This window comes from Poecilia latipinna, unplaced genomic scaffold (genome assembly GCF_001443285.1).
Source record: "Poecilia latipinna isolate Pla-1442-1.1 unplaced genomic scaffold, P_latipinna-1.0 Scaffold7, whole genome shotgun sequence".
In the NCBI taxonomy this organism is placed as follows: Eukaryota; Metazoa; Chordata; class Actinopteri; order Cyprinodontiformes; family Poeciliidae; genus Poecilia; species Poecilia latipinna.
The window spans coordinates 370436-381920 of record NW_015112623.1 but is presented as its reverse complement, the minus strand read 5'-3'; the positions used below and the strand labels follow the sequence as shown (position 1 = coordinate 381920).

General features: G+C 39.4%; 1 protein-coding gene across 2 annotated transcripts in view; it reads left to right on the top strand.

Moving 5' to 3' along the window:
- Window positions 1-1419: 1419 nt before the first annotated feature.
- oca2 (oculocutaneous albinism II) overlaps window positions 1420-11485 on the top strand; it is a 56900-nt gene continuing 46834 nt past the window's right edge. The window contains exons 1-4 of one of the 2 annotated variants that reach the window (XM_015020508.1): window positions 1420-1538; window positions 6168-6402; window positions 10347-10448; window positions 11229-11420. In XM_015020508.1, the coding sequence (XP_014875994.1) occupies window positions 6176-6402; window positions 10347-10448; window positions 11229-11420 (521 nt within the window). In that variant the 5' untranslated portion in view covers window positions 1420-1538; window positions 6168-6175. Of the gene's footprint in view, window positions 1539-2906; window positions 3208-6167; window positions 6403-10346; window positions 10449-11228; window positions 11421-11485 lie in introns of those variants that run through there. The other variant, XM_015020433.1, reaches the window with a different exon arrangement.

The window sequence follows — 11485 nt, the reverse complement described above, 5'->3', positions numbered from 1 at the left end:
TCTGTCACTTCATATACTTTATGAGTTTATCCATTTCTAATGTGGTGAAACGTATTTATAGGCTTATAAAATTAATGACTGAAAGGAACTGAAAGTCCAAGTCAACTCACCAGTCAATACACACTCTTTGTAATTATGTAATTACAAGGTAATTATCCCTCTCACTTTCTTTTTGAACCTTTTATGACCACAATCATGAATTGTGGTCATAAAACCACTCAAAGCCCACACATTATTTATTCACTTTATATTCTTGCATCCAAATGAGGATTTACAGACTCATGAAGTCTGTAAATCTGATCAAACCAAATTAGCTCCTAATAGATTTTATTTATTTGCTTACATTGAAAACGACTCTCAGTTACAGCAGCTATAAAAAGTTCCTCTAATAACTCCAAGTTGACATAAGATATCCCATGACAGATGGCACTATTTCATGTCAGAAATTGCCAGGATGCAGAACAACCTAAACTAAGAAAAAGTACTAAGTATCTAAGAAGCAAAATGAATCCCAATATAGTTCCCTAATAAGGACGGAAATATTAAGTTGTGTAATACCTGCGTCACCCTCAGCATTAGTTTGGAAAGGCCAGTGCAAAGCAAACTGACACCAATAGTGATCAAAAGCGAGATTTATATCCTGGATTATGGGGTCTAAATAATTCTGTCAAACATGGTACTCCAGATTAGACATGATTTTACAATCGAAAATAGTCTTCCAACTTTGACGATGTCATACATTTTTGGTTCTAATCTCTGTTATCTGACATAGCTGGGATTTTAGAAGTGACTGACTTTTGTTCTAGACCAGAAGGTGGGAGTAGGACAAGCGGGGGTTTTAGCGCTGTGGGATTAAAGAAATTCCCTCTGATTACCTGTGTGACATCAGCACTGCGCCTCGCTCTGAAGCCGAGGAGGCAAAAGGTCACAGGTCAAATAAAAAGTCCTCCTAAAAACCCTGCGTAGCGTTTCAGTCCGTAAGAATTTCCTTTAAGAGCGTTTGTGTTCGCTCATTATTGGATCTTGAAAACCTCGGCCGAGTCATGAGAAACAGAAGAGAAACGTTTTTATGGCGGCTCGATTTGGCTTTAAAATCATTTGCATTCCTTGAGGATTTGGTATAATTAAAAAAAAAAAAAGTTTTCCTAGTTGAGTAGTGGGATATTTTCTGACTTTAAATCTGCTTTAACACTGTAAGATGGTGCTAGATGGCTCTCTCCAAGAAAATATATTTTTTTAATAAATAAAAGCTATTCCAGCCTATATTTGTAAAAAAAAAAAAAAACAACAAACAACAAAAAAACCGCCCCTCCCATATGATCGATAAAATAAGAAAAAACGAAGAATCCAGCTGATCCTGACTTCAGACAGCTCTGATCATTCTTTGCTCCAGGCCATGTTTTTCCATGTGATTTCTCTTTTCTCCTTGATAACTCTCACATCCGCCCACAAGACCAGAGTGCGGTCAGCCCCCCTGGACATCTCTTATGCGCGGCTTTAATCCCGCTCTGTCTCAGCCGGCCCTCGCTCCAGACCAGGTGACTCCAGTCAGTCGGAAATCTCGTCTCCACTGGTTTCTGAGAGCGAGGGAGGCGGACGCTGCGAGCTCCTCCGACTGGAAACATCGTTTCAGCAGGCAGAGCAAATGGAAATGTAGCTTTCGCCGCTGATCTGTGGGGGAAAGGTTTTGGTTCTGATAACGTCTCATTCCTCAGGTTCTGTTTTTCTGCTTCAGCTGACAACATGGGGATGGTGGGGGGGGGGGGTCTCTTGTGAAATGCGAAGTGGAGAAAAACTGGTACATGGTTTTGAACACGCTCCCACACACACACCTTTTTTGTTAGATTCATAAGTTTTGCATTGAAAAACATTTGATTTGGAAAAATGAGTATTTTGTTATGGTATTTATATGAATTATTTTCATTTTGGTCTTTAAGTACAAAGATTTCCACATAATTTCTATTTTGTTCCGTCTGACGTAATTTTTAAATATTGAAATGACTGATGTTTTGATACTTTTAGTCACTTCAGTGATTTCTTGGATGGCTACTTTTTACTTGAGTACAATTGTTGCCAGATATATATAATATATCCACCTCTGTTCACAACTATGCACTAGTTTACTTTTTCCCATAAAATCCCAACAAAATACATTGAAGCTCTATTATAGCCAGGTGTGGAGAGTTAAAGTGGTGTGAAAAAAAAAGTTTTTGCAAGGCACTGCACTGTGCAAAAATACAAAATCTTACAAAGTAATTTTTTTCCCGTTTCTAATGCAAATATCTTAGTGCACTTACAATAACACAAAACTAACTTTTCAGCAAGATAGAAGCTTGTTTTAAGTCTATAATTCCGTATTCATGAAAAAGTAATGGCTCCATTGGCAAATTAGTTCACTTACAACACAGGAATATTGTCTTGTTATAAGTGAATTTATTGGAACTAGTCCTTTTTCATCAATAATAAGGAATTATAGACTTAAAACAAGCTTCTATCTTGTTTTAAAGTTACTTGTTGCAGTGTGTAGAAGCTGATTTAGGTTTCTGTCTACAGTGCAAAAACACAAAATCTTACTAAGTATTTTAGTCTAGTTTCCAGTACAAACATCTTAATACACGTGAATTAAGACAAACCTAACTCCAAAGTAACTTTTCAACAAGATACAAGAGGCAATAAGTCCATAATATTGATAAAATAAATAAATTACCAGTTCCACTGGAAGATTATTTCACTGATAAGACATTTTTCCAAAGTTTTAAGTGAAATAACCTTTCAGTTGATCTAATACTTTTTACTACTAGTTTCCTGAGTGGAAAGTTTCCTTTTAAAGCTGCTCAGACTCTGCGCCACCCACTCCCCACCGCCCCCACCCGGCCCCCTCCAGCAGCCCCGCCGCCCTCAGAGGGCTCAGGAGCGTCGCCCTCTTTCGCTGGGGAGAGCGCAGGAGAGAAGAAACTCCTCACCTTCTCTTGTTTTCAACCACGCCTCTGTGCTCCGACGTTCCTGCAGCCTCCTCATCCCACCCCCAGCAAAAAAAAAAAAAAAGTAATAACCCAACAAAAAGTTTTAAATAATTTGGATTACTGAGAAGTAAAGTTTTGCAGCAGATTGTTTTTTTTAATATATATATATTGGGATCCAATACATCGTTGCTACCTGGGCTTTCGACATCATCCAGAGCCACTTTTTTTTTTTGCATCTCTCCAGGTAAGTTCATCTGTTTTACTTCATCAAAATCTGAGTGAACCTTGAACCCAGCGTTGTGGAAAACACAGAGAAATACCTTTACAGCTTTGAATAAATGACTCTTTCCACCACCCATCAAATTAGTTTCTGTTAAACAAATGACATCCATCGTTTTGCAGAGCATTGCTGACAGATTATGTTGCAGGAACCTGCCGATTAGTCCCGCTTTCAGGTTCAGTTCGCTTTCAGCCTGCAGTCTTTTAATTGCTGTGAACGGAGCTGGAAAAACCGAAAAAGCAGTTTGGTTTTTGATGTCACCCGGAGCCTGCGGGGCCCGGAGCCCAACAAGCCCGTCATTGTCCTCCGGGAACAACGAAGTGCTTCCCGCGTTGCACGGGGCTGGACTGTGAGCAGGAGCTGCTTCCAGGAACAGTCAGATCCGACATCATGGATGTGTTCATTTTGATTGTTTGGATAATTGGGAAAATTGACTGTGAAGGTTGTGTTAGTTGGGATCTTTGCTTGTTTTCAGCTGTAGTCCAGCTGTATTATTATTTTTGACAGCACTTTCAGCTCACTGCATAAGGAGCCTAAATGTCATGTGAACTCCTGCTGCCTTTCACATGAGCAGTAATCCTGCTGGTTTCATGTGGCCTTTGTTCTTTTAGAAGGCTGCGTTCGTTCTCATAGCTTCACTCTTTGTTTTCTGTCATAACGCCTTTTCCCCTGTTTTATTTTTGAGCATAAATGTAACAACATAGATATATATCAACCTGCTACATACAGTTTATATACATTTCCCCTAAAATTCAAACGTTTTCTTTTAAGAAGTTGGAATAAAACCAAGTGACATCAGCTCCTGACATTCACAAACTTCAATAACCTTTATTTTTATTTTAAGTACCAAATGATCACAAAGCTGTTGTGAGTTAGAAGGAAAATGATGCTTGATTAAAAAAAACTAAGTGTAGCACTGAGATTCCATGGTGGTGTCGGCATCATGCTGTGGGGAGGCTTTTCTTCAGTAGAGTCAGCGGCTCAGTCAGATCGAACTGACTGAACTTACTCAACTGGATTAGACTTTAACTAGGCCATTTTGACACATGAAAATGCTTTGATCTACATCAGTGCTTTACAACAGTTTTGCCTCGTGTGCCACATTAAAAAAACAACAATAAAATCCCAATAACAAAATGATGAATATGTGAATGAAACAAACATTTAGTCAGGTTTGTGACAAAAATAAAAGCATCTAAATGACTGTAGAGCTGAAACAAAGAAGATGTGTAAGATTTTTTTAAAAGAAAGGAATCCAGTTTATTAAATGTTCACGGGTTGGTTGTTTTCTATTTCGTTGGTTTATAATTTCTAGGCTTTATTTTCATCCACAAGAGCAAAACACGAGCCAGTCTTTCCTCTTGCTGCATTCAGACAAGTTTAATAATTGATCGCTCCTAAATCTGCTGGATCTACCTCATCCTGTTTATTGTCTAGGTTTTATTAGTTCATAAAAATGTTTTGCATTGTAGCAACTTATTTAACATTTTCAGAGGAAATTCATTTGCCATTAAAAATGTCCCTAATAACTTTTAAAAAGCGTCTGTCTGCATCACGTACGTGTTCACGGGTCATTTGTGCCGACGGGCCAAATTTGTTTCTTTTCAGATTTTTATTTCTTGAAATTTTTGGGGAGACCAAACCTTCAGTTTCATGAATATGCATTACTTTGTGTTGTGCACTTTTGTCATGACAAAATGTGGAAAGGTCTAATAGATAGGAGTGCACCAATATTACCAAAATTATCCAGCAATTATTTCTGGTACATTGAGTTCTGCTTAGTGCCAAGAAATTAAAATCTAATTGTAGAATTGAAGAGGAAACTTTTCAGGCAGAAACGCTCCTGGCCTTCGTCGTCTTCATTCATGCAGTGGATCACATGACTGCTGGCAGTGAAGCTGCAGCAACGTAGCACCTGACTGCAGAATCTTCTTACTCCACGAAGCCTTTGGGGCCTCTCCTCATTGTTTCTTGTTATTCTGGTCTGCACTCTTTCTAGTTAAATCATACAACTCTGATGGAGTCACTGTGGCAGCAATCAGTGGCTTTGTTCTTCTTGGATAAGTCAGTCGGTGTCCTGCAGACTTTATGACAGTATTCTCGCCTTACAGCGTTAAAATATGTTGTTGCATTACAAAATTAATCTTCAGTGCATTTTACTGGGTTTGGTCCTAAATAGGGCTGTAGCGATAAACTAATCACATGATACAACACGATATGTGATATGGTATATATCACGATATTCAGCGAACGATATGATTCTATTTATTTTTAAGATTTTCTGAAAGATTTTAGATGGACAGAGTGAGTGTGACTCTTCCATAGACTTGGATTGAATTAATTGAACTGATGGTGTAATACTGGTGTAATAAATGTGGTTTTGGTTCTACATTTGTTATACATTTGCTTTGTTTAAATGTTAATTGTGGGGCTTTGTGTATTTGGTTGTTCAAAAAAGGAACCTTTTTTGTCTTATTCACTTATATTAGATAATGTAATTGATCTATTTCATTTCATTATTTAATTCATTGTAACTAGTTGTTTCATTACATGTCATTTTTAAAGTACATGTACAACTGGGTAAAAAATGTAATTTGTGTCATTTAATTCATGTGGATTTGACATAAAACTCAAAGTAAGATTTAATGTATTGATACCCACGGATGAAAAATCGATACTTTCTGAGGAAAAAAAAAAATCGATAAATATCATTGAATCGATAACATTACACAGTCCTAGTCCTAACTAGGTGAACTTGTTAAAAACCTCTTTAAAAACATTTTTTAAACATGCCTTGTTTTCCTTTTTGTCACAAATCTGTTCATCTCTTTTGTTATGACGTCAGTCAGCCACATCAACTGAATGAGCTGCATTTTTCATCAAGTAAAACGGGGATAACCTCTCCCTCCTTCTCCTCTCCTCAGGCCTCAGAATGTATCTGGAGAACAAAAGCAACCTGGAGATTGAAATGTCTCAGAGTTCGGCCGCGGGCCATCAGGGCAGGAGCGGTCTGAGGTCGCCGGAGGCCGTGGCGGGGAACTTTGGGGAGCTGCGCCTGCTGCAGGGGATCTCAGAGAGAGGAGACACCCAGAAGCTGCAGCCTGCAGGACAGTGCGTCATCCATGCTGAGGACCTGGTTCCGGTTCTGCAGGAGAACGGGTTTGTGGCCGCACCGCTTTCTGCTCTCTCTCTCTGTAGCTGGCTGGCAGCTGATGTAAACTCTAGCCCTTTCACGCATAGCGGTCAGTACAGTGGACAGCTGTCGAAAAGACATTTTTTTGTGTTTCTTATGGATTTCATAGACCACGGAAGTGGACACCAGTGCATCGTGCAACACGCCGCCAACTACTGGCCATCCACTGAAATTACCAGAAAAATTTTGGTAAATCCAATATGGCAGACAGACAAAAAAGCAACTCAGGAATATCCAGTTCCTCCTTTCACATCAAGTGTCCCCTAAAGACTAATACTAGTGATGTAATTTCCAAATAATTTGTATTTGGAGAAAATTACAACTGATCACCTAGAAAAAAACTCTAAAACCCCCCGTGTTTTTTTTTTTTTTTTACTAATTTTTTTCCCTACCATTTATATACCTCAAGAAAATCAGAAACAGTGAAAAAGTTGCCAGGTTTTCAATCAGATATTTGAAGAAAAATTTGAAACCTTTGTATTAAAAGGAATGCGCCGAGCCCGTCTCTAAAGGAGCGTGTTTCCTGCTATCATTTGCTTCATTTCTTGGAGAAAAGAGATAACAAGATTAACGGCCTCTCTTTCTTCTCACTGGATTAGAGACATAACAAGATTTCAAATTACACATGCAGAAAAACATTACAGTTGACCTCCTACTAGGTCAAATGTCAATCTTTAAATCCCGCGGGGATGAGTGAACATAAAAAAGAATAATAATTCAACATTCCTTGAGATCTACGAACATTCACACAGAAAGAAATGTGTGTGAAGGTGGGTTTCTATCCCAGGAAAACTCCCTGGGCGGAAAAGAGCTAATCTGAAGCCCGAGGCCGTGACGTCATCGGGATTATACTGAGGAATTTGTGAACTAATTCGAAGTACAAACGATACCAGTGTGCCTTCTCGACAGACAGGTGCATTTGAATCTTTATTATTTCAAATAATCAGATGCACTGGAATGTGCCTCAACAAACACGCTTTAACCAAACAAAAATGTCACACATGCAGAAATGTGAATTAGTCCTGGAGTCAAACAGAGCAGGATAAGAGAATAAAAAACGTTAAATGACATCAGAATACAGAAGCCTGGTTTGTGTTGACCGCCCAGAGTTTCCTGTTTGAGGTGTAAAAGCAACAAAGGGTAGTGCTGGGAAATAATTGCTTCTGACAAGATGTCAGGTTATGGGTCAGGAAAGCACTGAAACATGACAGGAAAAAAAATCCTAAGGCTCAAAAATGAGTAAGCGTTAACAGTGCTCTCAACTTAATATGATCAAATCCACCATGTTACACCAAACATCTATTTCTACAAACTCAGTTTATGTACAAAAACTGCCTTACAAGGACAAGTGATTAACACACGGTGAACTTACAAGTTTGTTCTCAGTAACAATAAAAATATTCATTCAAATGTGAAGACAGACAGAAACATCTGGTGCATCATGTGACCTTGAAACAAAGAAATACTTCAGGAATCCTGCAACTCAGAGAATCTGCAGGAGATGTGATGAAGTTAGCCTCCCTCCTGACCTTCATCATCAGCTCTGTCTTATTCACCTTTCTTCTTCACTTCCTGTTACTTTGAATACTTTATTTAAACCGTCAGCACATCTACTCCCTACAACTTCAGTGTTCTGTTTTCCCTTTTTTCCAATCACAAACTTGAATCGTATCTTGCTTTCACAGACGTCCATTTGTGTTTTCGCTAAACCAAACATCCATCACTCCAGATTCTCTTCCAAATGTTCCTTGTAGGTTCACTAGAGGTCACATCATTGTCTAATTCTACCAAACAGTATGTAAGAAACTCCCAAAGGACGAGTCAGAGAGAGGAAAAAAAAAGGTTTTGAAGTGAAATGCAACACTTAGTTTGTCCACAGCAAAGAATTCAGCAAATCAAGAAAATAACAAAACACACAGAACCCTGAAAGCGCTGTGAACGTTTTCAGCCGGCGCTCCGCTGGCAGCAGTTGTTCAATCAGACTCACTTGGCAGGAAACAGTTGCTTGATTACATGTTTGTTTCTGTCTCCTGTCCAGTATTTGCTGTGCTTTTAGCTCCTGCTGCCTATTTGCTGTCGTCTTCTGGCTCCCGATTTGTTCCCGTGGAGCTCTGCAGAGAGACACAGTACCAACCTGAGGCAAATCCTCTGATGTTGGTGGACATCAGAGGATTTGATGTCCCACCCAATAGCAGGTGTTATGATCAGTCGATACACAGAGAGATTTAGACTTTTGCTAAATCTCTCTGTAGTTGTGCAAGTGTGTCGGCGGGAGATTAATGGGGCAGACCTGGCCAAATGTAATCTAGTTCTCTATCCCACAACCTTCAAACACAAAGAACCGTAGTGTCTGCAGCGCAGTCGGTAACACCTACCGGAGTGGATGCCAGCGACATGAGCAGGGCGGATAAATCTAACTAAATGTCAGGTTTATACTCCTTAATGTAACGCCAAACAATCACCGAAGTACATTTGTGGAACTAAAAATACAGTAGAAAATGTTTACTCGAATAAGTGGATGTTAAACAACCTCAATGACCAGGCCTCAAACTAGAATCACTGATACTACATTGTAAGGTGTTCAATTGTGTAAAGTTGAAATTTACACATTCACAAATTTTTGAAATTGTAAAGTGTTACATTTTTTAAATAACCCTAAAACAAACAGGCATTAGCTACCAAAAGTATGTCCAAGTTTTTATCCAACTCTTATTAAATGACAACCATTGAATGTCAGAGGAATTAGGACAGTGTATCGACTGATCATAGCACCTGCTATTGGGTGGGATATGTTGGGCAACAAATGAACACGTAAAGTGAGGATAAGAGGCTAAGACTCATAGATGCATATAAATCAAACTTACATAATGTGTTTTTATGTTTAGTAAGTTTACACATGCTACCCCAGTCAGTCCAACAGATGACCTACTGTAAGATCAGGCTGGATTGGAATCGGCTTTATTATCCAAGCTTGTGAGCACAAATGAAGAATTTGAGTTTGGTTCCACTTTACTCTCAATGAAGAAAGTTTTTTTTTTTCTTTCTTGTAAATACGGATACGTATATATACAGTGTTTTTACAAAAGAGTACAACATGGTGGAATTAGTGCCAGTTTTATCAAAAATGTGAGTAGCATAGCATTGATCTGCAGGCAAAAATTAAAACGGGCTGTGTCCAGGATGTGTGTGGTCTGCAGAGGTGTTAGCTGCCCTGTTTCCGACCCTTTACCAGTAAAAGTTCTGGACGGAGGGAAGGTTGAAGCTCAAACTGCTGAAGTTATATATTATTTTTTATTATTTGTTACATATGGGGTGGCAGAGGTGTGGACCTTTGAGGGTATCCACGGTGACCTCTGTCATTGTGAGGATCAGAACTGGACCACAGGACAAAAAGTGTCTGAGTCTGATAAACTGCATTTTCTTTTACATTACAGGAATGGCAGGGAGTGTGTGAGTGTGTGTGTGTGTGTGTGTGTGTGTGTGAGTGTGAGTGTGTTTCTTTCCTTTTTTGGCACTAATAGAAGAAGGCAGGCTAGGTGTGGGATAATGTCGGCCATGTTTGGCTTGGAAACCTCGGAAATCATCCATTTACCAAAATGCTAAATCTTCTTAAGCATCTCCCTGGATTGTTGTACCAGGCAACTGCCAGCATCTCTAACATGCAATTTAAGTGTTGAGATTATTAGACAGGTACAAACACACATTTTAAATAATCCCGTTAAACAAACAGTAGATATTGTAATAGTGTGTGAGGTTGCGATAGCCCAGCAGGTTAAGAACCAACTGTTTTCTGATCTGTTTGTTTGGCGTTAAGCCACTAGCCAGCAAAGAGAGTTTGTCTTGTGCCGTTTAAGTCAGCTCAGCTGTAATTCAGGGTATTTCACCTCACTGTGCCATTTTGCTCTATTAGTTTCAGGAACAACTTCAACGCTGTCAACTTTCTCAGAGGAAAAGTCAATTCAGCCAACCTTACAGAACGGTCGCCTCTGCTGCGATTCTCCCAAGATGACAGGTGAGCGGTTCATCTGCCCTTCGTTTTTGGATGTTTACCTGAGATTTCCATATATTAGCCCTACATGGAGGTTTGTGTGGCATCAGTAACAGCGGAGAAAGCCGTAGTAAATTAAGAAATCCTGTGAAAGGTTCAGCAACTTCAACTTTTGCCATGCCAGCAAGCCGACTTATTAGGACACAGCTTTGTGTTTTTCCTCTTCCCATCATCTGAATGCAGTGTTACAAGCCTGGGGAACAGCTTTAATCGTGAAGACAACAGACAAGGTTTTGACCAAATACCTTATTCTTTTTTGGCAATAGTGAGAGATAGTCCAAGCTCATATCCAAGTCAGCCACTGAATTCCTTTACCAAAAAATGTCTCCGGACCTAAATCGGACACTAAATGTGTGGCGCTGTGGACGGGAGATGTCAAATCATGAGGAAGAGTCCAAACTGCGCAGGTTGAATGCAGAAATTGAATCAAAAAGTGCATCAACAAAGCACAATTATGCAACCAGGTTATCGCTGCATTTTGTTTTAAATTTCCTTCTATCTCTCTCTCTCTCTCTCTCTCTCTCTCTCTCTCTATATATATATATATATATATATATATATATATATATATATATATTTTAGTTACAGTTGTACATTTTACATGACAAATACTTGGCATTTTAACAAATGTGACTGCATTTTAAAAAAAAAGCTACGTTCTTGGGTTTCTGATCCCAGAACTGTCCTTTTCTTGTCTGTGGGACTGAATGTTTGGTGACTGGTTTGGGCTTATTGTTCTTTAAGTATTACGTACATGACAGTACATGAGCCCAGCTTCGTTGGAGCAGAGGAGCCGTGGGACAACTGCTGCATGGACACAGAGAGACGTTACCGCCTGGGCAGTGAGGTGGCCAGCCTGTCGCGCTCCAACTCCTCAGAAAAGTATGAGACGCTGGAAAACCTCAACCGCAGCTTCAGACTCGCCAGCAGTATAAAGTACGACTCCCCATCTCTTCTCACATCATTTGTTATTCTGACACATTATATTATGAAGTCAAATC